Here is a 26460-nt window from a genome sequence, read left to right on the forward strand (position 1 = left end):
TACTCCCAACTAATTTTAGAGGATACAAAAAAGTCGACCCATTCCTATTCCCATTTCATCAACAATCATTGTCCACTAAAAAATGCAATAAGTAATTCAATAAAATATGCATCTTCAATATGACATTGAGAAAAATCAAATAATAAAAAAATATCCCTCAATCCAGCGAACAATTCTAATACAAATTGTATTCAATTAAATCAATACTCAACTCATCATTAAAACACTTGTTGATGTTGATGGATGGTTGGAATAATGAATAGAATCGGAATGACAATGTTAAGGTAACGCCCCAACAATCACATTGCAAATCAATTGTAGGTGTAACGTAACGAGTACGGGTACCACTTTGATCGTATGACATGACATGACATTTCTACGCCTATTAATACAGACACACACTAACAAACAAACAGATAAACAATCAAACATACAACACAGCAAAGTGACAATTTTTTTATTGTTGCTATTTCGGAGTTCGGATTTGTAAGCAGAATTTATTACTGCTTTCAAGAACAATGTTGGGGAAAATTGTAATTACGGTATCAGTGCAAACAAAACTCTAAAGTAACAATTTGTATGCCACGTTGATGGCGACGTTGATGCCGATGTCGAGGAGTGCTGCGGTGGCATAAGCAATTTCGGTGCCTACAACCAAAGCAACAGAGGCTGCTGCAACAGCAATTCGAAATGAAACTATAAAATACACTTTGGAATTCCAAATAAAGCAATTACAAATGTAAATCAAGTCGCATTCATCGATTCATTCTCTTGCCGGGCACGCAGTATTGTGGCCGAAAAAAAATAAAAACAGAAACATCTACAACAACAACTAAAAACGAAACTCGCGTTAAAAGTCGTAATTTTCCTCAGTTCGGCAACAAACTGTGTTTTTGAACTCCAACTTCGAACATTGAACGAACAAGAAGACATCTAACGAACAGAAATGGAAAAAAGATTTTTAATTGTCCTGCCCGTACTGATATTGATGCCGCTTTTAGCATTGGCACAAAAACCACGTCGCGATGAGAATGTAAGCTAACAATTTAATTACTTTCGACAGGACGATATCGGACGTAAAGTGTAACGAAGAAGTAGTAGAACAACAAGAAACTATGAGTGAATGAAGGATTGAATGAGTGATTTGTGTAATATTTGTGTGCGAGTATCATTTAATCGATGATGTCAATTATCCGTAATGACTTCATCTCTGTTATGGCTAAGGATGAAGTGGATAAGATGTGTCTCGTCATAAATCGAAGATTGTGTTTTTCTTAGAGGAAGACAATGACTGAAAATCCATCGGCTATTTCTTACAATATATCTACGTTAGGTCATAAAAATAATAATAAACCAGTAAGGAAAGTAGTAAAGTCGGACGTGGCCGACTATATGATACCCTTCACCACGATGAATATATTCAACAGATGAATCTTAACAGACGTCGCATTTTTGAAGGATCAGTAAAATGAAATTGGACCCATAAACATATCTTTCTGCAACTTATACTAAATTTTTCTTTTGGTCAAATATAGAGTTGCTTCTTGCAATGGGACAAAATTATGTAAATCAATTTAAAGCATATATCAGTCGGATACCCGTTGATTATTTAGATACATATCTGATAAACAGGAGCACCATTTACTTCAAATCGGACGAAAATATTTATAAAAGCTATATCGAAATCTAAGCCGATTTCATCGAAATTTGTCACAGAATATCGGCCACATTTTGAGTTCTTGGTCCATCATTTAGTTAAAATCGAGAGGAAATATGGTAGCTCTATCCAAATTTGAACCGATTACTTAAAATCTGACGAAACTATACATAGGAACTATATCTAAATCTGAACTTATCCACACGTTCCACACGTTATCTCATAATAACTTTTATAAGTGGTGAAAAACTTAGAATAACCTGTGCCAATCGGACCCACCTGGGTTATACTAAGTTTATTACGAAAGATATATAGGGAATCTGGTGCACCATTTAAGAAAGAAGAAAATATATATGGGAGATATATCTAAATCGGAACCGATTTTCACGGAACTTAGCACACACCATTCTAGGCTTAATTCAGTACGCTGTACCAAATTTCGTGGAAATCGAAAGATATATAGGGACTCTGGTGCACCATTTACCTAAAATCGGACGAAAATATATATGGGAGCTATATCTAAATCTGAACCGATTTTCACGAAACTTAGCACACATCATTCTAGGCTTAATTCAATACGTTGTGCCAAATTTCGTGCAAATCGAAAGATATTTAGGGACTTTGGTACACCATTTACCTTAAATCGGACTAAAATATATATGGGAGCTATATCTAAACCTGAACCGATTTTTCCCAATTTCAATAGGGTTCGTCCTTGGGCCAAATAAGTGACGTATGCCACATTTCATCCAATTCGGATAATAAATGCGACCTGTACTTTGTTCACAATTTAACATGGACAGACAGACGGACGGATGGACGGACATGTATAAATCGACTTAAAAAGTGTTGCTATGCATATTCTCAAAAGGAACCATGTGTCTATCTCGTTTCCTTTTGCCTGTTACAAACATATGCACAAAGACATAATACCCTGTACCACAGTGTGGTGAAGGGTATAAAGAGTATAGTGATTAACGATTCATTAACGCCCGGACGAAACGGCTGAAGCTACAATCTTGAAATTTTGGGTAGGGTCACTCTTTGTCCCAAGGTGACACATGAGCCTGGGTTTTTGGGAATTCGCACTAGAACGTAACGAAAAGTACTAAATATGGTATCATTTGTATTTGGCCGGTAGAGCTAGAACTCTGAAATTTTATTGAGGGTCAGTGGTAAAGTGTAGGATAGATATACCAAAGGGTTTTTGGAATTTCGAACTATAAGTATACGAAAAGTACTAAAATGTACTAAATGTTGGTACAATTTCGTTGCATGTGAAAAACTGAATTTCGGAAATAGTGTCACTGTTGTAGTTTAGGATTGGGGTATGGATGTAGTTTTGGGTACTAAATTTGGTACCATTTAAATTTTGGGTGAACCGATAGTAAACAGATAAGAACGAAGTGAGGATCACTCTTTGGATGCACGATTGGGCTGTGTAGGAAGTCTTGGAAGTTCACACTAATGTGTACTAAATTTGGGGTGAACCGATAGAACTGTAATCCTAAAATTTGGAGTTAGGATCTTTGTTGGGGTATAGAATTGGGATATATGTGAAGTTTGAAAATTCATACTAATGTATTTTAAATGGTACTAAATTTGGTACAATTATAATTGGGCGACGCGATCGGGCTGGAATTCTGAATCGGGAAATATGATTTATATTGGATTTATATAAATATGTACTAAATAAAATACATTTGGTAAAATTAAGATTTCGGCTAACCTATAGAGCTCGAATTATGAAATTAATATTACGTTTACATTTATTCGGATTTCGTTAACCCAGTGGGTTTCAATTGTCAATCCCTTTGAATATATGTCAAATAAATCCTCATAAAGTAGGTTAACCCGGTAAAAAGTTCTAATGTATATGCCGTTTAAGAATTACGTACATAGCTGGCTTGTTACAGAATGTTTGTTCCATAAGCCGAGCTAAAAAAAGATTTCCAAGCGCGTCGGTCTTGTGCGCATCTCCTCCAATTTGAAAGACCTAGTTCCAAGATGTTGTTTTCTACTTGGTCTTTCCATCTAATTCGTGACCTTCCCCTTCTATGCCTTTTGAGCTGGGGCATTCTCATTAATTCGCACAACATGGCCTAGACACCGTATTCGCTGCAGCTCAATACGACTGACTACATCGATGTCCACGTATAAATTGTAGAGCTCGTGGTTCATTGGACGCCGACATTCACCGTCGACGCTGATCGGCCCGTAGATCTTTCGGAAAATTTTTCTTTCAAACAACACAAGAGCTGCCTCATCTACTTGCGCAAGTTCCCGTCTTGTAAAGTGTGAGTTTGGTCTGGCGGGAGGTGGCCTTGTTTCTAAACAGCTTACTTCGACCATAGTAGCATCTGTTGGCCATCACAATCCTTCTCCGAATTTCAAAACTGATGTTATTCGTTTTATTTATGGCGGTACCAAATTATATAAAATCGTTGACTACCTCGAAGCTGTAGTTCTGAAATTCAACAGTTGATCCGAGTCTACTGGACGACTTGCGCGTTGATACCATCACCTTGGTCTTCTCGCGGTTTACTGCCAGACCGACTTTGGCAGACTCCTCAATTTGTTCAAAGGTGACTGTTACCGCTCGCAATGTTCGACCAATTATATCGATGTCATCGGCGTAGGCGAGTAACATGTGTTGTTTGATGTACAGAGTGTCATTTCTGTTCACCTTTGCGTCTCGTATAACCTTTTCCAGCAGGATGTTAGAAAGATCATACGACAAACTGTCACCTTGTCTGAATCCTCGTTCGGTATTGAAGGGCTCCGATAGGTCATTTCCGTCTTCAACTGCTGACCTTGTGCAACTTAAAGTTATCTTGCATAGCCGTATTAATTTTGCAGGAATGCCGAACGCAGACATGGCTTTAAACACCTCTGAACGGATAGGGCTGTCGAATGCGGCTTTATAGTCGACAAATAGGTGGTATGTTTCGTTGTGTTTTTGTGGGACTTTTCCAGGATTTGGCGCAGAATGAAAATCTGGTCGGTGGTGGATTTGCCAGGTCTGAAGACGCATTGGTATGGTCCAATAATGTCATTGTCTTAAGCCGTTCACACAGCACACTGGATAGCACTTTATATGCAATGGGAAGGAGACTTAAAACTCTATAATTAGCACATATCTGACCACCAGTCACGAATAGTTCGGCTGGTAACACATCGGCTTTTGCTTGAGCCGATTAATTGCTATTCTGGCCTCGTCTTGGCTAGGTGGTATACACTCTATACCATCATCTCTTATTGGTTCTAGGGTATCTTCTTCACCGCCACTATTTGATACCAGAAGCTTTTCAAAATGCTCCTTCCAGGATTCCTTCTTCATCTCTACAGGAGGATGTGCCTGCGCCAAAAACTTCGGTTTGGGTTTTTACTCGTTGGTAAAATTTCCGGACTTCATTCTGACTCCTGTACATCTCGATTTCCTCACGTTTTACTTGTTGTTTCTTCTTTTTTCTGAAAACACGTTTCTCCTCTCTCCTTTTCTCCCGATAATTCATCATCACATAACGTGTTGCTATTGTCTGCAGGGTTACCCTATATACTGCCGTTTTCGCCTCTGTAGCATTACGACACTCCTGGTCTTACCCAAATGTTGGTACCCCAATGTTGCATTTGCTGCTTTGTAGGGAGTGGACAATTATTTGCCATTGTGCTTCTATACTTTTATCGGGACAAGAAGTGCTTTCGTCAAGCAGGTGTGAAAGTTGAGCGGAGTAGGCCTCGGCTATCTGTTGTGTTTGCAGCTTTCGACGTCGAGTTTCCGTGCTGTGTTAGATCGCATCTTTGCTGCTACATTAAGACGAGTGAGAACCTTGGCTGCTACAAGGTAGTGGCCCGAATCAATATTCGCTCCTCGGATCGATTGAACGAAAGGCATTCATCCTGTGTATTATACCACTGGATGAATGCCTTCAGTCTATCACAACATGATCAGTTTGATTTCTCACTTGTGTATATCGAGATGCTTGAATCTAATGTTGTCGGATGTTTCTTCAGCCGTTGTCGGATGTTTCTTCATGAAGGCTGAATTTTCCTTCCGATTTTTGCATTAAAATCTCCTAGCAGAATTTTAATGTCATGGCCAGGCGGCTTTCATATGCTGTTTCTAGGCGCTCATAAAATATGTCTTTGGTCTGCACATCTTTGTAATAGTATCCCCAAAATGTCCTATTTATTTTAACAGTTGACCGATATTAATAATTTTAGTAGTGAGAGTTGGTACCCAATGAAGTCTCAAAATATCGCAAATTTCTAGATATTGTTATTTGGAGGTCACCCTTAAGCTTGAAGAGATATTTTACATATTTGAACTTGGCCTGCCTTGTAGACAAAAGATTCAAAATTTCAGCTACCTCAATCTTTCAAAGGATAGATTGATTAAAACAAAGCAGGCCTTTCACATAGCCTTAAGAATATTAAAATGAATTTATGCAAATTTTATTTTATTTCTGTAAAAATCGGCGCTTGTTACTGTCATTATAGTTAATCCAGTAAGGAAAATAGTAAAGTCGGACTGGCCCACTATATGATACCCTTCATCACTTTGTGTAACAGACGTCGCCTTTTCATTAACGAACTTGAATATGTGATTTATATGCCTATGTGGAACCTATGCCAAATTTCATTTCATTTGGGCATGATTAGAGTCGTTTGCGCACAGTGGGACAGGTTTTTAGAGAATTTGATGCACCATTTACCTAAAATCGGGCGAAACTATATATGGAAGCTATATCTAAATCTGAACAGATTTTCACAAACTTAGCACACATCATTCTAGATTTAATTCAATACGCTATGCCAAATTTCGTGCAAATCGAAAGATATATAGGGACATTAGTGCACAATTTACCTTAAATCGGCCGAGACTATATATGGGAGCTATGTCTAAATCCGAACCGATTTTCACGAAACTTAGCACACGTCATTCTAGACCTAATTCAGTAGGCTATACCAAATTTCGCAAATCGAAAGATATATAGGGACTTTGGTAGACCATTTACCTAAAATCGGGCGAAACTATTTATGGGAGCTATATCTAAATCTGAACCGATTTTCACGAAACTTAGCACACGTCATTCTAGACTTAATTTAATACGCTATGCCAAATTTCGTGCAAATCGAAAGGTATATAGGGACATTGGTGCACAATTTACCTTAAATCGGCCGAGCCTATATATGGGAGCTATATCTAAATCTGAGCCGATTTTCACGAAACTTAGCACACGTCATTCTAGACTTAATTTAATACGCTATGCCAAATTTCGTCCAAATCGAAAGGTATATAGGGACATTGGTGCACAATTTACCTTAAATCGGCCGAGCCTATATATGGGAGCTATATCTAAATCTGAACCGATTTTCACGAAACTTAGCACACATCATTCTAGACCTATATCATGCATGGACGGACGGACATGCATAAATCGACTCAGAAAGTGATTCTATGCATATTCTCAAAAGGAACCATGGGTCTATCTCGATTATATTTGCCTGTTACAAACATATGCACAAAGACATAATACCCTGTACCACAGTGTGGTGGAGGGTATACAAATCGTTTCTGTGCTATGAAATGGTAAAATTGTCAAAATAACCACTTCTTGAATTGCTTCAATCCCTACAGCTATTATATTTATAGTGATTGTTCAATATAGTTTACAATAAATTTAATTCATTATTGGTAAACATCAATTTCCTTGATTAAAATGAAAAATAAAATATCATTGCATTGTTTAAATTGGATTCACTTTTGGGGATTACAACAGCTTAAGCGACGGACATGTCTCTGCGTCTGTCTGTTTCCCTGTGTTTATATAACACATTCGATGTGTCAGTTTCATCAATGGCATTTCTACTCTGATTAAAGAAATGAAAAATCAAGACAAGAACAGACAAATAAAAGAAATGAACACCATAAGCCTGGCGTCCCTGCTGATTCCAATCTTAATTAACTTTGACACATTGCTGCAGATATTCATTCACGAACACTTGACTGCGAATAATGTGCGAAAAAAAACTGGGGATATTTGTCTTAATTTTGTTTTTAAATTATCCCCCCGTTGTCCTTCAACGCGGTACTAGAGGTGTCTGGTGAAACACAATGTCAATAATTTATATCAGAGCAGCAGTGTGAGTTTCGATGTGTGTTTGTGCTTGTGTCTATTTATTGGTTTCTTCTCCTTATTGTATTCATTAAGTGTCCATTTCCAATGATATCTGTCGTTGTTATTCACTCTCTTTTCGTTTGTACTTAAATTTTTGTATTTTTTTTTTTTTATTTCATTTTCTTCGTTTCTTCTTCTTGTGGTTTCAGTATCCTCCACCAGAATTTCTGAAAAGATTTATCATTATCCATGATGTTTGCGTTGAAAAAACAGGAGCCACTGAAGGTATGTATATGTGTAGATCCATCTGTCTTATGCAACATTGTTAATTTTTTATTTGATTTCTTTTAAAGCTCTTTTTATACCCTACACAACTATGTTGTCAGGGTATTATAGCTTTGTGCAGCCCCAAGAGTTTGTAACGCCGCGATATATTGGTCCTAGACCCACCTTTAAGTATACCGATCGTCATATCTCGACTAGCTGAGTCGATCTAGACATGTGTGTCCGTCTGTCTGTCCGTCCGCCTGTCCATTATAATTTGTAAACACGATATAGGCCACATTTATGGACCAATCTTCACGAAATTTTGCATATAGAATGGGTTCTGACCAATGAAGACCCCTATTGTTTTTGGTAAAGATTCGTTAATATTAAGGGGATGAAATGGGCCAAAAACTTTATTTTTGTCTGATTTTCTTATCGCTCCAGAACCCGCAATTATGGCCCGAACATCGCGAATTTTCACATGGAGAAGGGGGTCGGGCTAAAGAATAAGCATACCTGTTTTGATAAAGATAGATCAATATTTAGCGGGTCAAATGGACCCTGACTTTTGTGTGAAAAATCGCAAAAATTGTATTCAATGGCGTATATATTTACTCCTGAAGGACATAGACCCTAGAAGCCGATAGTATATCCAAAAGAAGTGGTTGACCTTTAAATTGATACCAATTATATTGGCGTATGTACTTGGATGTGGGAGTTACACTTAAATATTTACAGGTGCTTACGTATTCAGATATTATTCAATAACCCATTACCACACTAGATGAAGGAAATATAGCGCTGATCGCTTTGACATTTTCCATGAGGATCCAGATACAGTCAAGGACAACGCCTATAATTTTCTGTGATGATCAGATAAAAATTTTGGGATGAAATGGACCGAAATTTTAATTCTTGTGTTTTTCGAGTCGATATATAAGCCACAATTGAAAGCCGAACATCACAGCACAACCCACGGTTAAAGGAAACTGGACAAGTAATTAGAAGGGCTGTACTCAATATTAGTAATATTCGGAAAATATGTCAGTGCTGTGGAAGAGGTGCTGTTGACCTCTTATTGGGCAAGAAGATGCAACTATCATGAAATATTGTCCAGTCTCGGAATAAAAATCCGCAGAATGTTAGAGTTCCGTGGTAGTTCGACTATACTGCTCCGCTCACTGGTTTTGTATTTGTTTACTGTGAAGTAGTACTTGGAAATAATGTCAGTATATTTCGATTCTTAAATTTGTAACTGAACTACATACCTAAAGTCTGGAGAAATATCATAAAACCTTCTGGAAAATATTCTATCCAAATTTTTCTCTATGAGTCCATACCTAGTTTCTCATATAACGAAACTTATCGACTTTTTTGTATTTTGGGGGCCTTGGGCATATGGGTGACATTTTTATAGAATATTTAGTTTAGTTTACGGTTCAAGGTTCGTGCATACAACTTCTCATGTTTGTCAGATGACGCGAAATTTCGACCAACGTACAAAATTGAGCATAGAGTGGCGTAATTGCGGTTTGTAGAAATGCAGACACAGACCATGTATATTTTCGACAGACGTCCACCAGAGAAGGCCAAATAAATACCAATTCGTTCCCCAAAATACCACATAATGGGAGCCCATCCCTCAAAGAGACACTCCGCTATGCTCGGTTTCAAAAAATCGAATTTTCTATTTTTATTTAATTTGAACCTACAACTTCTTCTGAATGTCCCTTTAAAATATCAAGTGAAAATCTTCTATTTTTATACCCTTCATCACACTGTGGTACAGGATATTATGTCTTTGTGAATATGTTTGTAACAGGCAAAAGGAATCGAGATAGACCCATGGTTCCTTTTGAGATTATGCATAGAATCACTTTCTGAGCCGATTTATACATGTCCGTCCGTCCGCATGTTAATGTTAAATTGTAAACAAAGTACAGGTCGCATTTATAATCCGATTTGGATGAAATTTGGCACAGCTCATTTATTTGGTCCAAAGACGAACCCTATTGAAATTGGAGAAAATCGGTTCAGATTTAGATATAGCTCCCATATATATATTCGTACGATTTAATATAAAAGGTAAACCAAAGTCCCAAAGTCCAAAGCACAGCGTAATGTATTAGGTCTAGAATGATGTGTGTTAAGTTTCGTGAAAATCGGTTTAGATTTAGATATAGCTCCCATATATTTTTCGTCCTATTAAATGTAAATGGTGCACCAAAGTCCTTATATATCTTTCGATTTGCACGAAATTTGGCACATCCTAGACCTAAGATGTTGTGTGTTAAGTTTCCTGAAAATCGGTTCAGATTTATATATAGCTCCCATATATATTTTCGTCCGATTTAATGTAAATGGTGCATCAAAGTACCCTAATATCTTTCGATTTGCACGAAATTTGGCACAGCGTAATGTATTAGTGTGTTAAGTTTCGTGAAAATCGGTTTAGATTTATATATAACTCCCATATATATTTTCGTCCGATTTAAGGTAAATGGTGTACCAAAGTCCCTCAATATCTTTCGGTTTGTGCGAAATTTAAATCAGTTCAGATTTAGATACAGCTTCTATATCTGACCAAATGAAAAATTTAGTATCGGTTGCAGAATGACATGTTTATGGATCAAATTTCATTTCACTGGTCCGTTAAAAATGCGACGTCTGTTAGGATTTATCTGTTGAATATACCCAAAATGGTGAAGGGTATCATGTAGTCGGCCCCGTCCGACTTTACTACTTTCCTTACTGGATGAATGCCTTCCGTCCATCACAACATGATCAATTTTATTTCTCGTTATTCGATCTGGAGAAATCCAGGTGACCTTGTGTATATCGAGAAGCTTGAATCTGGTGCGGCTAACTACCATGTTTTTTGCTGCCGCTAAGTCAATCAACCTCATGTCGTTGTCGGATGTTACTTCATGGAGGCTAAATTGTCAACGGTGGTGCTAAAAAAAATTTCCCTTCCGAGTATTGCCTTAAAATCTCCTAGCAGAATTTTAATGTCATTGCCAGGGCAGCGGATATATGCTGTCTCCGCGGTTATATGCTGTTATATGGAGTCTCCACAATTGAGATGAAAGGAGACCAAGATAAGCCTGGGCTTCGCCATGTGAAAGTCAATCAGAGCCGTTGATTGGTATCAATCATCCCCTACGCCACCCTTTCCAGTCGCTCTAGAGGTCACAATAATGAGCCGATCATCACGAATATGTACATAAAAGGGGATCTGGCTAATGAACAAGTACAGCTCTTTTGAATTCAAAGATTTGTGTGGAAATATGTATATTGCGATGTTATGATCACGACTGGAAGGCATGACCCGGAAAAATTTGCAGTATATGAATCTATTAATAATTTGTTAATGGGGTATACATATCCTTGTATGGTTTTACGTCATAATTATCATTGCGGAATTTTAAACAGGCTTAAAATTTACTTCCGCAGGAAGTTAAAGTGCAGATGTAGTTGTGTATAGTACCGTATGGTCGGTTCTGTCCGACCTTTACTGGTTTTATACGTGTTGAAGTACCTATCGTAATGGTCTGTCCAACCTAGGTGTCTGGTATTTAAAGTTCTGAGAGCCTATACAGCCTACTATCTGATAATTTACAAAAACATAGTCCGCATATAAAGGAATTTTGATGGCACGATTGAAGGATTGCAAAAACAAGATGAAAATAGTTTTACGGCCAGATGTACATGTAATATCGAACGCATACTGGTGGAATTCGACCCAACTATTTGCAATGAGGGCCATTTTCCCTTGCACTACACCACATCTTTCATATTTTGCAAAGTATTAGAAATATTTAATATTAATTAATTCATTAAGTGAAAGTTAAGGTTCCCATGTCGGATTTCCTACTTTAAGAACTGACGTCTTATTATTCTATTTTTATATCCATTTTCATTGAATTGTTCAGTAATGTTTGATTTATTGTTTGATATGCGTAGGAGCCATTTATTTGGTCCCTAAGGAAGAGTACATGAGGGGGGGATTTTTGCCCTTAATGCCCACAGTAGTTTTCATTGTTAATGTTCGTCGTTTTCTGCCTTTGCTGTTTAAGCTTTAATTGACAAAGAAATTAACTCACATAAAATTTATTATTGTATTTTTTTATTTTGTGTGTGTGCGTTTTTTCGGCAGCTGCCATCAAGGAATTCAGCGATGGGGAAATACACGAAGATCCGGCTTTAAAATGCTACATGAATTGTTTATTCCACGAAGTAAATATTGTCGATGATGATGGCGAGCTGCACTATGAGAAATTGAAGCGTGTCCTGCCCGATGAACTGACACAGTTCGTTCAGCATATTATCGATGCCTGTGAATCGCATGTCCCCCAGGGCAGTAATCAGTGTGAACGAGCATGGTCTTGGCATGTTTGCTTTAAACAAACGGATCCCGTGGTAATTATCATGAAATATATATATTTTCTTCGCATTTTTTAGATTATGGATTATTAAAAATTTTGTTTTTGTTGCTTTCCCCTTTTTATTTTTAGCACTATTTCCTGCCCTAAACGGATGAACGACCAATGTAATATTTTATTTATTCTATTAAACTGTGTATTATTATTTATTTTTAATAAAACAACATGTTGTGGTTGAGGTTTCAACGAATATTCCTATATTTTATATAATATATGTATGTATTTGTATAATAGCAAAAGCAAATTGCATAAAATGCAAAATAATCGTTTCATTTTATATTTGTGTAGGTGGGCTTAGGTATTTTTTTGAGTGATGGGTAAATTTCACAAGTAGTATAGACACGGTGATTGAGTTTTCCGGAATAATATGGATCGTAATATTTACAAAACGATTTCATGTATTTTCTGAACTTTAGGTGTTTATTGGAAAACCTTTTCTGTAGCTCCTCAAAAATCACCCTTAAAAGTGAGGGTATAGGAAAATCATTTTAAAGCTGCTTAAAAGTCAACTAGATCTGGTGGTAAAATCGAAGAACATTTTTGTTCTATACTTTTTTAAAACTTCGGACGATAAAGGGTTTTATTGCTCTAGCACCGAATCAAGTCAAAAGATTGGAACACCCCCCCCCCCCCCCCCCCCCCCCAAAAAAAAAGTGTCAACATTTTCAATATTTATAAATATAATATTAGGCTGGATCCGATTTGATCCAAACGGTGCATATTCTAAATTTCTTTAAAATTCAAATTAAGTTCGAGGATGGGGAAATCAGTACCTACCCTACAGAATAGTAAAAAATGGTTCTGAAAATGCATTTTGTAATATTATCTGCAAACAATATACAAGTTTGATGATGGTACTTATCGGTTCACTCCTTCTAATACCTCTGCCACAATAGTAAACATTTTTAACATTTGTAAATCTTTAATGAAACGAACGTCTGTTCATGTTAAATTTCAAACTAAGTACAGGTCGTATTTCTGATCCGAATTTGATGAAATTTGGCACAGCTCATTTATTTGGCCCAAGGACGAACCCTATTGAAATTGGGAAAATTTGTGCAGATTGCCTACATATATTTTCGTCGGATTTGAAGTAAATGGTGCTCCAAAGACCCAAAGTTAAGCCGATTGGCACACTATTTTGTTCTGTTACAATCGGTACAGATTTAACAATAGCTCCTATATACAATTTCGTCCACTTTTATTGTGTTTCAAGTTTATTTAAAATCGGTTCAGATTTAAAAATAGCTCCCATATATATTTTTGTCTGATTTTAAGAAAAAACTACTCCAAAATATGGTCGATAGACAAAAAACGTACTGAAATTAATATAACCTAACGTGTGGCTTCCCATATACACTGGTGGCTAAAACTAAACTAACTACAATTGCAAACTAAATAAATAACCTGTAACTAAAAAAACAGTAAGGAAAGTAGTAAAGTCGGACGGAGCCGACCATATGATACCCTTCACCACTTTGAGTATTATCAACGGATGTATCCTTATAGATGTCGAATTTTTGAAGGACCATTAAAATGAAATTGAATAAACTAAAATAATATATGATCTTCATCTAATAGTGAACCAACTTAAATTAATCATAGACACATCATTCTGCAACCTATGCCAAATTTTTCATATGAACAGATATAGAGTCTGTTGTTTGCAATGGCACAAAATTATATAAATCGATTTAAAGCAAATCTCAATCGGACACCCATTGATTATTTGGAGCCCAATTAACATGAAGTCGCTCTATATATAGGGGTTGTAACTGCGCACCATTTATATGAAATCGGGAGAAAGTTTATATCAAAATATATCCAAATCCGAACCGATATCAACGATAAAGGTTATACTAACTTCAATACGTTTTGTGCATAACATCCATATTTTTGGGTTCTTGATGCACCATTTAAATCGGACGAAAATATATAGGGAGCTATACAATATATGACAGCTAAAACAATGTGTATAATAGTTTAGAAACATTGTATTAATATACAACAACACATGTTTATCGCATTTTAAATTTCAGTTCCACGATTCGTTTTCACATGTGAAGCATATATGAACACGAATTAAGTCATTAATTTGATGCATTTATTACAAATGTATACAAAGTCATATTTGTAAATAAATACAATTAAATAAATGACTCAATCTATTTATTTGCATAGTGATAACATGAATACCCTTCCCCGAAGGCATTGCTTAGTCATATTACAATAGATGAAATAAAAAAAAAAAACAGGTAAAAACGATGTTAAAACGCCCGGACCGAACTTTTTATAACCTCCTCCATGAGGGGGATATTACAAATTTATTTAATGGTCGGGATGTTTTTTACAATGATATTGCAAAGTGGGTCATTTATGCTCTGAGAAAATTAAATACGAAATTACAGACACTAAGCTTGTAAAGTGAGGCTTGAAGCTCTAATATACCAAAATGTAAGAGGAATCTTTATTTGTATTTAAGAATATGTATTTTCTTCACCATAAACCTTTATACGAGATTTTTGCGCAACTTGGACCTATATTGATAATTATACCCTTCACCACACTGTGGTACAGAGTATTTTGTCTTTGTGCATATGTTTGTAACAGGCAAAAGGAAACGAGATAGACACATGGTTCCATTGAGAATATGCATAGAATCACTTTCTAAATCGATTTATGCATGTCCGTCTGAACCGATTTGGATGAAAATTGCCATAGGACAATTATTTGGCCCAAGGACGAACCCTATTGAAATTGGGAAAAATCGGTTCCGATTTAGATATAGCTCTCATATATATTTTCGTCCGATTTAATGTAAATGGTGTACCAAAGTCTCTATATATGTTTCGATTTGCTCGAAATTTGGCACAGACTACGGAATTAGGTATAGTGTAATGTGTGCTAAGTTTCGTGAAAATCGGTTCAGATTTAGATATAGCTCCCGATTTTATATAAATGGTGCACCAAATTCCCAATATATATATATATATATATATTGGGAATCTGAATTCCAAATTACATCCACTTTGGTGAAAAAAAACCTTCCAACCACCAAAAATTGGACGGACTTTTTATATGGGGCCTACATCCCAGCATCAAAAAACACAGAATACCAAATTGAAGCTACTTGGCTTCGACGAACATTTTTTGCATAGACATATATATGGGCAATATTGCCATTTTGTTAACATAGCTGAAGCGGAGGTTCACCCCTTTATAACTCGGGAAAAAAGTGAATAGTTTTGGGTTAATTGATCTGTCGTTGCAAACTGTTCATGATATTGACCTCCAAACTTTATTTTGGTGGAAGCTGTGTCTACTTTAATGTAAAAAAAATTTGTAAAAACAGGTTGAGGCGAACCAGTTTTTTTATGTTCTCTATTGATTTGTGACTAAGCCACTCATTGCACGGTCTTCGTGTCCAAATAAAACTAGAAGCCAACAAAATGGGGACTACGCCCTTTATGTATCATTTTTCAAAATTTTAACTGCATCTACCTTTAAATGATGCTGACATTTTGAAGCTCGATTTTGAGTGTTTTTTGAATTTTACTTCTAGCTTTAATACGCAAACAGGAATTTTTAAAAATCGATTATATGATTATTGTAGTCGCGAATCTGCGTAATTTGATATGTATTTTGTGTATGTAGTATGCACAGCTTCAGAGTAATACTCATCCTAAGGTGCGAATTTTGTGCGATCAAATTTCTAAAAAACCTATTTTTCGGGCGAAATTTTTAGATCTGTCAACTGAATGATATGGGTACCCGCGATCAATAAGGTTTTTTACGTTTCGGATGATAAAAAACCTTCTTCGTGAAAATCCATCTACTAGAACGGCGGGAACTGCCCTTCCAAAAACACGAAATTTGGCAAAAAATGTTTTTGAAAATATCGCAGATTTGTTTGCGTTTTCTGTGTATCATTTCCGTTTCAATAAATGACCTCATACGGATTTTGATCATTTTCGAAAAGAGAACTTTAAAAACTTCAGCCGAAAGAGAGATGTACGCAATTTATCTCAAAAATAGATGGGTCTTAATGGACCACATTGAAATGGTATAGATCGATGTATTTTTTTAGGGTGCACACCGAAATCGAATGCGCGTTAATGGCATATGGAGTTTTCGGAAATTATTCGCGTTTTACGATTTTTTGGGTACTTCAATGAACCGTGCGGCACATCTTAGCCGTCAAATGAAATTTCGCAAAATATATATGGATTGGAAAATAAACTTCAGTACTTCCTGGAAACCGCATGCGCATCAAATGATTTTGAGAATTACGCGATTTACACGCAATGTAAAATGTATATTTCATAATATTATTTTATTTTAAGATTTATTCCTATTTATAGAATTCTAAGATTTATCGGAAGGGTCTTGATATAATCCGCAAGGCGTATACTTATACACAGAAAGTGATTATTATTATATATGTCAATTTTTCGGCGAAATTCGGGTAAAATAGCAGAATAACCCCAACATTTGTTTCTGAAATTTCTTGTATACAATTAAAAAAATAAATATGATGACATTATTTTTTCGAACCAAAGACGAATATTTTTCCTCAATATCTTGTTTTGTTGTCGCTTTGATTTAGAAACCGCTACACGAACTTGTGTGATTTGATTTACCATGGTGTTTAGATTATGTAGATATTTTTAAATTAATTTTTAGGTGTGTGTATGTCATTAATGTAATGAAAATATTGATGTAATCTGCTATATTTTTTTATTTTTTTCATATTTCGCGAATATGTGCAATATATTCATATTCTTATTTTACGGAGGAATATATATATCAACGTTTTTGGTCAATATAATAAACGGCGTAATTTTAAGTTTTTTTCTTATGCCCAAAATTAAAACCTCGATAACTTTTGTGCGCATCAACCAAAAATTTGATCGCGAACGGTTTCGGAGTCAGAATATTTTTCTCTATATGTGTACCACAAATCATTGATGTGCCACAAAAACAAATAAGCGGATTTTTTGAAAATGGAATATTAAAAAATTGGCAATATTGCCCATATATATATATATATATATACAGCCAAATTGGTAGAATACTGCTAATACCATTTAAAATGCCGAATGTGGGGCCATTTTTATGGGTGGTGTATATTTACCACTTGAAAATTTTTAAAACTTAACTTTAAAAAAATATACAAAGCTCATGTTGAACGAACGTAACGATTTGCATTCGTTAACAATCATCTTTCCGAAATAATTTTGTAACTTATTTATCATAGGCCGCATTGAATATACATATTTATAATGAAATTGAACAGAACAGTAGTAATAAATAAAAATCCAACTCTGATAAAAGTTTTATTCAATTATATCAGTAGTCAAATCTGAATTTATGTACTTGTTGATGAATGAATGCAGGTAATAATGAATGGAAAATGTAATTTAAAGGTAACGCCCCAGAAATCATATTGCAAATCAATTGTTGGTGTAATTTTATGAGTATGGGTAACTTTTTGAGAGTGTAACAATAAATTTTTACGCCCATTTCCAAAGACCAACAAATAAATTAACAATCAAACGTAAAATCATGGAATACTACGAAGAGATAATTTGTTACATTGTTGAGTTGTAATCATCATTTATTACTGCTGCTTTACAATGTTGCGGAAATACTGCAAACCTATAGGCGGTCGCAGCGCCGAAGCGGCAATCTGAACTGGAACTATAAAATAATCTTTGGAATTTTAAATTAAGCTATTACAAGTGGAAATCAAGAGGTATTCGTTAATTCGTCCTCCTTGCGGGAACGCAGTTTTGCGGTCGAAAAATAAAGAATAGAACAAAATAGCACCGACAACAACTACCTTATGTTCAAGAGCGTAGTTTTCTTCACTTCGCTATATTGTTTATTAATCTCCAACTGACGAACAAAATGGAGAAACGATTTCCAATATTTTTGATATTGATGCCGCTTTTAGTATTGGCTCAAAGTCCACGTCGCGATGAAAACGTAAGTTAACCATTTAATTACCGTACACAGGGTGATAATGACACTAAATTGTAAGGAGGAAACACTAAATAGAAGAAATAATGGAAAAAACCAGTGAGCGGAGCAGTATAGTCGGACGGGACCGACCATATGATACCCTACACAACTACCACGGAACTCAAATTTTCTGCGGATGTTTATTCCGAACCTGGGCAATATTTCGTGATATTTGCACCCTCTTGCCCGATTAGAGGTAAACAGCACCTCTTCCTCACACTGACATATTTTCCGAATATTACGAGGGTAGTGTTGTGATGTTCTGTTTTCATTTGTGACTCGATTGACTCGAAAATAACACAACTATGTTGTCAGGGCATTATAGCTTTGTGCAGGCCCAAAAGTTTGTAACGCCGCGAAATATTGGTCCTAGACCCACCTTTAAGTATACCGATCGTCATATCTCGACTAACATGACATGTGTGTCCGTCCGTCTGTCCATTATAATTTGTAAACACGATACAGGCCACAGTTATGAACCAATCTGCACGAAATTTTGCATGTAGAATGGGTTCTGGCCAATGAAGACGCCTTTTTGTCGGGTTTTCTATTCGCTCCAGAGGACGCAATTATGGCCCAAACACCGCGAAGAAGGGATCGGGCCAAAGAATAAGCATGCCTGTTTTGATAAAAATCGGTCAATATTTAGAGGGTCAAATGGACCCTAACTTTTGTGTGAAAAATTGCAAAATTTGTATTCTATAGAGTATATATTTACCACTGAAGGACATAGACCCGATAAGTTGACAGTATATCTAAGAGGAGTGGTTGACCTTTAAATCGATACCAATTATATTGTCGTAGGTACTCGGATGCGGGAGTTACACTTAAATATTTACAGGTGCTTACGTATTCATATATTATTTAGTAACCTATTACCACACTTGAGAGCGAAAATATAGCGCTGATCGCTTTGAAATGTTCCATGAGGTTCCAGTTATGGTCAAGGACATCGCCTAAAATCTTAGGTGATGATCAGATAATATTTTTTCGGATGAAGTGGACCGAAAACTTAATTATTTGTACTTTTCGAGTCGAAAGCCGAACATCACAACACAACCCACGATGTAGGGAATCTGAACAAGTAATTAGAGGGGCTGTACTGATTATTAGTAACATTTGCTGACCTCTAGCCAGTCAAAAGTGTGCAAATATCGCGAAATATTGCCCAATCTCAGAATATAGAACCACAGAATGTTAGATTTTCATGGAAGTTGTGTAGGGTATCGTATGGTCGGTCCCGTCCGACTATACTGCTCCGCTCACTGGTTTATAATATGTCATCCGTTCAATATAATCCATGTTTTGGTTTTGTTTGAAATGATTGTTGGAATGCAAACAAATTGGTTAAGGAAAGAAAACGATCACCGAATTCTTCATGCACCCTGACAACAATGACACTGCGAAAACATTTTTACTCATCTACAAACTGAAAAGCTAGCCCAAGTATTGGTTGCGGGTTGGAAAAATTGTAAATCGATATTTTATGAACGCTGTTAAACCTATTTATAAGTTTTTACCAAAATTTTGCAAACAGTAATTTAGAATTCCGGGTTACTGGAGGGAGGCATATATTTAGATGGACACATCCCACATATAAACGTCTCGCACCACTTTTGATATTATGAACGTTTCAGACACATTTTCCCATCGAAATGCATGTAATTGATCTGAACAATTTTGTAGCTGTAGCTAGTGTTGCGTAACGTGTGCAAGTTTTGTTGAAATCGGTTCAAATTTAGATATAGCTGCTATATATATATTTTCGTCCGATTTAATGTAAATGGTGCACCAAATTTGTACGAAATCTGGCATAGCGTACTGAATAAAGCCTAGAATGATGAGTGTTAAGTTTCGTAAAAATCCGTTAAGATTTAGATATAGCTCCCATATATATTTTCGCCCGATTTAAGGTAAATCGTGAACCAAAGTCGCTATATATCTTTCGAATTTGGCATAGTGTATTGAATTAGGTCTAGAATGATGTGTGTTAAATTTCTTAAATGTAGCTCCCATATACATTTTCTTCCGATTTTATGTAAATTGTGCACTAAGACCCAAAGTTTGTCCGATCGCCACACATAGTTTCATCCGATTTAAATAAACGGTATACCAAAGATCCAAAGTTTGGCCATATGCTATAAAATTTTACACAACGTACTGAAACTAGTATTGCCTAACGTTTGCCAAGTTTTGTAGGAATAGGTTCAGATTTAGATACAGCTTCCATATATAGTTTCGTCCGATTTTAAGTAAATGGTGCACCAAGAACTCAAAATCTGGCCGATATGCACAAGACATACTGAAATTAGTATAACCTAACCTATGACAAGTTTCGATGAAATCGGTTTAGATTTCGATATAGCTTTTATATATATGGTGCACCAAACTTCTCATGTTTTTCAGATATTTATCCAAATAATCAACGGATGTCCGATTAATTTTTAAATTGATTTACGTAATTTTGTCCCATTGTAAGAAGCAACTCTATATCTGACTAAATGAAAAAATTTGTATCGGTTGCAGAATGACATGTTTATGGACCCAATTTCATTTTAATGGTCCTTCAAAAAATGTTACTTCTGTAAGGATTCATATGTTGAATATATCCAAAATGGTGTAGGGTATCATATAGTCGGCCCAGTCCGACTTTACAACTTTCCTTACTGGTTTATATTAAAATAGTTATCTGATTTGTTCCGCGTGTTGGGGTTGTCACCATATAGGCGTATATGACCATAGTATGGGGGATATTCGTTACTCGAAATTGCCAGTTTTTATTCTACATAGTTTGGAATTCTATGTTGATTTAGCCATCTGTTGTAATCATTCCGCCTTTTAATTATATGGTGATAAAAAAAACTCCAACCTGACTATGATGGAATATATCGGCCAGCATTTAGGTATCTTCCCCATATAATAATGCCTCGTGAAGGTAACTAAATATTGGGTTCAAATTTCAGCTATATCGGTCATTAATTAGGCATAGCCCCTCATATTATTATAACCCCAAATATTCGATAATTCCTAGCTATTGCAATCAATATTGGTCTCCAATCAATATTGGTCTTCCTTTAGGCATAGCCTCATATAACTTTCGATTCTAAATTGCAGTAGCTTGAGGATTTTATAATATGTTCCACTCTTCAATGCGTTATCAATATTGGTCCACGTTTTGGGGTTTTCAGATTTTAGGAAAAATCACCATTAAAAATTGCAGAAATTTGTATTTGTGTAAATTATGGTTTACATAAATCGGTTTATAGAATTGTCAGTATAGGTCCACTTTTTGGTATGTCCCCTATATTTCCATTTGAAGTACCTTTCAGTATACTATGGCGGAGGATATCAAAGGTTCGGCCCAGCCGAACTTAAAGCTTTTTTCACATGTTATTTACTCTCTTTTGTTTGTATTTAAATATTCTTCTTCTTTTGATTTCAGTATCCTCCACCAGATTTTCTGAAACGATTTATAACTATGCATGATGTTTGCGTTGGAAAAACTGGAGTCTCTGAAGGTAATTATAAGTTTAATATATGGCCTCCTGCTTCCATATAGGTATGCAGTTTCATGGTCTTTATTGCAAATTGTCAGCAAAGATCAATGTTTTGATGTAGTTTTTTTTTCGTAGTTTTACCTACATTTCTTTCTGAATTAGCTTAGATTTGGCATTCCATCTCTTGGTGAAATATACTTACATGTATTGTATTTTTGTTGTTGTTTTTTTATCAGATGCCATCAAGGAATTCAGCGACGGTGAAATTGTCGAAAATGATGAATTAAAGTGTTACATGCATTGTATATTTCAAGAAATGCATGTTGTCGATGATAATGACGAGATGGACTATAACAAATTGAAAAGTCATTTGCCTGCAGAAATGGAAGACTTTGTCGTCAATATTCTCAATGTCTGTGAATCGCATGTCCCCCAGGGTGCTAATCAGTGTGAACGATCTTGGTCTTGGCATATGTGCTTCAAGACAACGGATCCCGTGGTAATTATGATGATTATATTTTTCATTTCATAGATTATGGATTATTTAACAAACAGTCTTTTTTATTTTCAGCATTATTTTCTACCCTAAATGAATGATAGAACAATTAATTTTTTTATTGATAAAATTAAACTAAGTTGAGGTTTCAATGTTACTATTAATTTATTTTAAATAAAATTATTTAGTTGTATATAGCAAGCACACTGCACAACCGGCAACATAATTACTGTTTTAAATCGGGATTGTCTGTATAGAAAGGAGCTTTATGGATACCACCCCATTCACGGTTTAAAAAAACTTGAAATTTGTTATTTAATTTAATTCGAACCTTTACGAATTCATGAATGTTACTAAAACATTTCATCGACATTCATATCTCAATAACTCTTGAAGATATAGCCGTTTTATTCTGTTAGCAGTGTTTATACCCTACACAACTATGTTGTCAGGGTATTATAGCTTTGTGCAACCCCAAAAGTTTGTAACGCCGCGAAATATTGGTCCTAGACCCAGCTTTAAGTATACCGATCGTCATATCTCAACTAGCTGAGTCGTTCTAGACATGTGTGTCCGTCCGTCTGTCCATTATAATTTGTAAACACGATACAGGCCACAGTTATAGATCAATATTCACGAAATTTTGCATGTAGGATGGGTTCTGCCCAATGAAGACCCCTATTGTTTTTGGTAAAGATCGGTTAATATTTAGGGGATGAAATGGACCAAACAATAAATTTTTGTCGGTTTTTCTGGTCGCTCCAGAGGCCGCAGTTATGGTCCGAACATCGTGAAATTTTACGTGGAGAAGGGGATCGGGCCTAAGAATAAGCATGCCTGTTTTGATAAAAATCGGTCAATATTTAGCGGGCCAAATGGACCCTGACTTTTGTGTGAAAAATTACAAAATTTTTATTTTGGGGCGTATATACTTACTCCTGAAGGACATATACCCGAGAAGTTGATAGTATATCCAAGAGGAGTTGTTAAGCTTCAAATTGATACCAATTATATTTCTATGTGATCAGATATGGGAGCTATACATATTAAGGTAAATATGACTATGTGCATAGTATTACTATTACTCCATTAGAGGACGGAAATGTCGCGCTGATCGCTTTGAAATTATACATGAATTTCCGATTATGGTCAAGGACGACGCCTATAGTTTTCGGTAAAGTTGAGATTTCATTCAGGGGGTGCAATGAACCGAAAACTTTAATTTTGTCAGATTTTCTAGTCGCTCTAGAGGCAATTATTATTTGCAGAACATCACATATTTTACATGGTGAAGGGGATCTGACTTAGGCTGACTTAGAGCGGCTGTTTAGATCATGATCGGTCAATTTTCCGAGGGTCAAATCAACCAAAACCTAAGGTGACCAATTTTTTATTTTATGGCGTAAAAATTAAAGAAAAAGCAATTTTGGAAAATATGCTAGGGTTGGATGAGATGGAGCTCAGAATATAGAACCTCCGAAAGTTTGCTTTTCGTGGTAGTTGTGTAGGGTATCATATGGTCGGCCTCGTCCGACTATACTGCTCCGCTCACTGGTTTTAAAACTATTTGGAAGGCGCTTTCAATGCCATTCTTGCATTCCGTCCTATATAAATACCAGTGGAGCACAGTGGCCAAGGAATTCGGTAGCACTGCGTTTTGAATTTTGATTGAGGTTCCCCCATGAGAATTGCAAGAGATTGCCACAGATCGCCTAATAGGAAGTAAGACCAATCCCCTCTTCCTTCAGATTGCAACATTGGAGCCGTATCGAGTAAATTGTGGGCAAGGATAATGACAATCTGCAATCCTGCAAGGAAGGATTATAAAACGTCTGACGAAAGTAGAATATTTAAAAGCTATAACTACATTGTTCATGAAGCCTGAAAATTTAGCAGGGTGGTCCCGCATCTGAAGCAAGGGGGGTTGGACTTCTGTCCTCACTCCTCCGTCTGATGAGAAGTAGGTTTCCAGTTAGTCAACATCCGCATCAATTCCGGAAAATGCACAGCACAACAACAGCATTACACGCCCTTACCACACATATCAGGGTCATGTATCCTAAACTGTTTAACCTTTACCTTTTTGAAATTTCACAACCACTGGACGTCATAAATATAAATGACATATGTGAAATGTCTGATATCTGATTTGATACAGTTCTTCCATCTGAGGAATATGAAGATATTTGACGTGAAATCCACAGCCGCAAGGACGACTGAAATGAAGCTCCCACAGAACATTATAGTCGATGGTCACCGCTATTTGCACATTATGAGGGACATGGACAAGGTTATAAATTAACTCCGGCAGCAGAAGTCGGAGTGTGTAACGGTACAAGAGGAAATCCCTAAATACCACGTGAATGCAGTGCAAATTCACCTAGGACCATCCAGATACCTAAAACGGGATGGAAACTTTGTAAGGAGGCACTTTTATCCCATCATTGATCAGAAAACCTAAAATCTAAGAACATTATTTAGTTTATGGTTTAAGCAAATACGGACTAAAAAGAGGCACATGGACTCCATATAGACGGAACATATAAAGAAAAGATATAATACCCTTCACCAAACTGTGGTACAGGGTATTATGTCTTTGTGCATATGTTTGTAACAGGAAAAAGGAAACGAGATAGATACATGGTTCCTATTGAGAATATGCATATAATCACTTTCTGAGTCGATTCATGCATGTAGATGTTAAATTGTAAACGAAGCACAGGTCGCATTTATGATCCGATTTGGATGAAATTTGGCACAAGTCACTTATTTGGCCCAAGGACGAAATTGAAGAAAATCGGTTCAGATTTAAGTATAGCTCCCATATATAGTTTCGTCCGATTTGGCATAAATTACTGTATTAGGTCCAGAATGATGTGTGCTAAGTTTCGAGAAAATCGGTTTAGATTTAGATATAGCTCCCATTTATAGTTTAGTCCGATTTTATGTAAATGGTGCACCAAAGTCCCTATATATTTTTTCGATTTGCGCGAAATGTTGCATAGTGTATTGAATTAAGTCTAGAATGACGTGTACTAAGTTTCGAGACCCACCCAAAACCATTAGGTTTTTGACAATATACCTATTTCCATTAATGAATTTGGAAATAACGTATGCTTTACTGAAATCCATATAGAATTTCAAAAAAAAAATTTCTCCAAAAAGTTTAGAATTTTTTTATTAGTTATAGTAAGGAACTGACAGATATATGTAAAAATAATATGTATTTATGAAAATAACGGTATATGGCAATAATATTCGAATAAATTACGTTTTCTACATTTACTACATTTTATACAGGTATATGACGTTTACACCTTTTTGACAGTCGAAAACCTAAAAATTCGTCATACGGACCATCCCTGGTGCTATGTTTCGAGAAAATTGGGTCAGATTTAGATATAGCTCCTATATATATTTTAATGTAAACGGTGCGCCAAAGTCCCTACATATCTTTCGTATTGCACGAAATGTGGCATAGGGTGCTGAATTGAGTTTAGAAACATGAGTGGTAAGTTTCTGGAAAATCGGTTCAGGTTTCGATATAGCTCCCATATGTATGTAAATGGTGCACCAAAGTCCGTATATAACTTTCGATTGGCACGAAAATTGGTTAAGATTCGTGAAAATCTGTTCAAATTTAGATGTATATAAATCTGGACCGATTTAATGACAACTAGGAATATGGTATGATGCAGCAAAGTGTGCTGTCGAAAATTTTATCAGAATCGAACAAACTTTAGGTATTGCATGACATCGGACGAAAATTTAAAATAGGTGCATCTAAATTTGAACCGAATTAAACAAAACTTAAAAGACTTCATTGTAGACTCAATTAGCTACGCGAATATCCCCAACAACAAAACCAAGGGAACTGATAAGGTTCAGTGACCGAGATCCGAAACTAAAGGGTAAGACGATATCTTGTGGATAATACCATAGAAATTATTTGACC

General features: G+C 35.9%; 2 protein-coding genes across 2 annotated transcripts; both read left to right on the top strand.

Annotated features, from left to right (window-relative positions):
* The first annotated feature begins 913 nt into the window (after positions 1–913).
* LOC133328999 (pheromone-binding protein-related protein 6-like) lies at positions 914–12640 on the top strand. The gene is made up of 4 exons (XM_061537499.1): positions 914–1033; positions 7989–8064; positions 12203–12465; positions 12561–12640. The coding sequence occupies exons 1-4, from the start codon at positions 947–949 to the stop codon at positions 12576–12578; spliced, it is 444 nt and encodes a 147-aa protein (XP_061393483.1). The 5' UTR covers positions 914–946; the 3' UTR covers positions 12579–12640.
* Positions 12641–18398: 5758 nt separating this feature from the next.
* On the top strand, positions 18399–22598 carry LOC133329000 (general odorant-binding protein 83a-like). Its single transcript, XM_061537500.1, has 4 exons — positions 18399–18476; positions 21955–22030; positions 22246–22508; positions 22581–22598. The coding sequence occupies exons 1-4, from the start codon at positions 18399–18401 to the stop codon at positions 22596–22598; spliced, it is 435 nt and encodes a 144-aa protein (XP_061393484.1).
* The last annotated feature ends 3862 nt before the right edge of the window (positions 22599–26460 follow it).

This window comes from Musca vetustissima, unplaced genomic scaffold (assembly GCF_032173495.1).
Source record: "Musca vetustissima isolate MV318-11 ecotype Yass unplaced genomic scaffold, APGP_CSIRO_Mvet_v1 utg14426, whole genome shotgun sequence".
Lineage (NCBI taxonomy): Eukaryota > Metazoa > Arthropoda > Insecta > Diptera > Muscidae > Musca > Musca vetustissima.

What these genes read in the sequence shown, in the direction of transcription:
- LOC133328999 (XM_061537499.1), top strand. Translation starts at nt 947, where the DNA reads ATGGAAAAAAGATTTTTAATTGTCCTGCCCGTACTGATATTGATGCCG. An exon ending in AACCACGTCGCGATGAGAAT is followed by an intron (nt 1,034 to 7,988) that starts GTAAGCTAACAA and finishes TTGTGGTTTCAG; the next exon opens with TATCCTCCACCAGAATTTCT. An exon ending in AAAAACAGGAGCCACTGAAG is followed by an intron (nt 8,065 to 12,202) that starts GTATGTATATGT and finishes TTTTTTCGGCAG; the next exon opens with CTGCCATCAAGGAATTCAGC.
- LOC133329000 (XM_061537500.1), top strand. Translation starts at nt 18,399, where the DNA reads ATGGAGAAACGATTTCCAATATTTTTGATATTGATGCCGCTTTTAGTA. An exon ending in GTCCACGTCGCGATGAAAAC is followed by an intron (nt 18,477 to 21,954) that starts GTAAGTTAACCA and finishes TTTTGATTTCAG; the next exon opens with TATCCTCCACCAGATTTTCT. An exon ending in AAAAACTGGAGTCTCTGAAG is followed by an intron (nt 22,031 to 22,245) that starts GTAATTATAAGT and finishes TTTTTTTATCAG; the next exon opens with ATGCCATCAAGGAATTCAGC.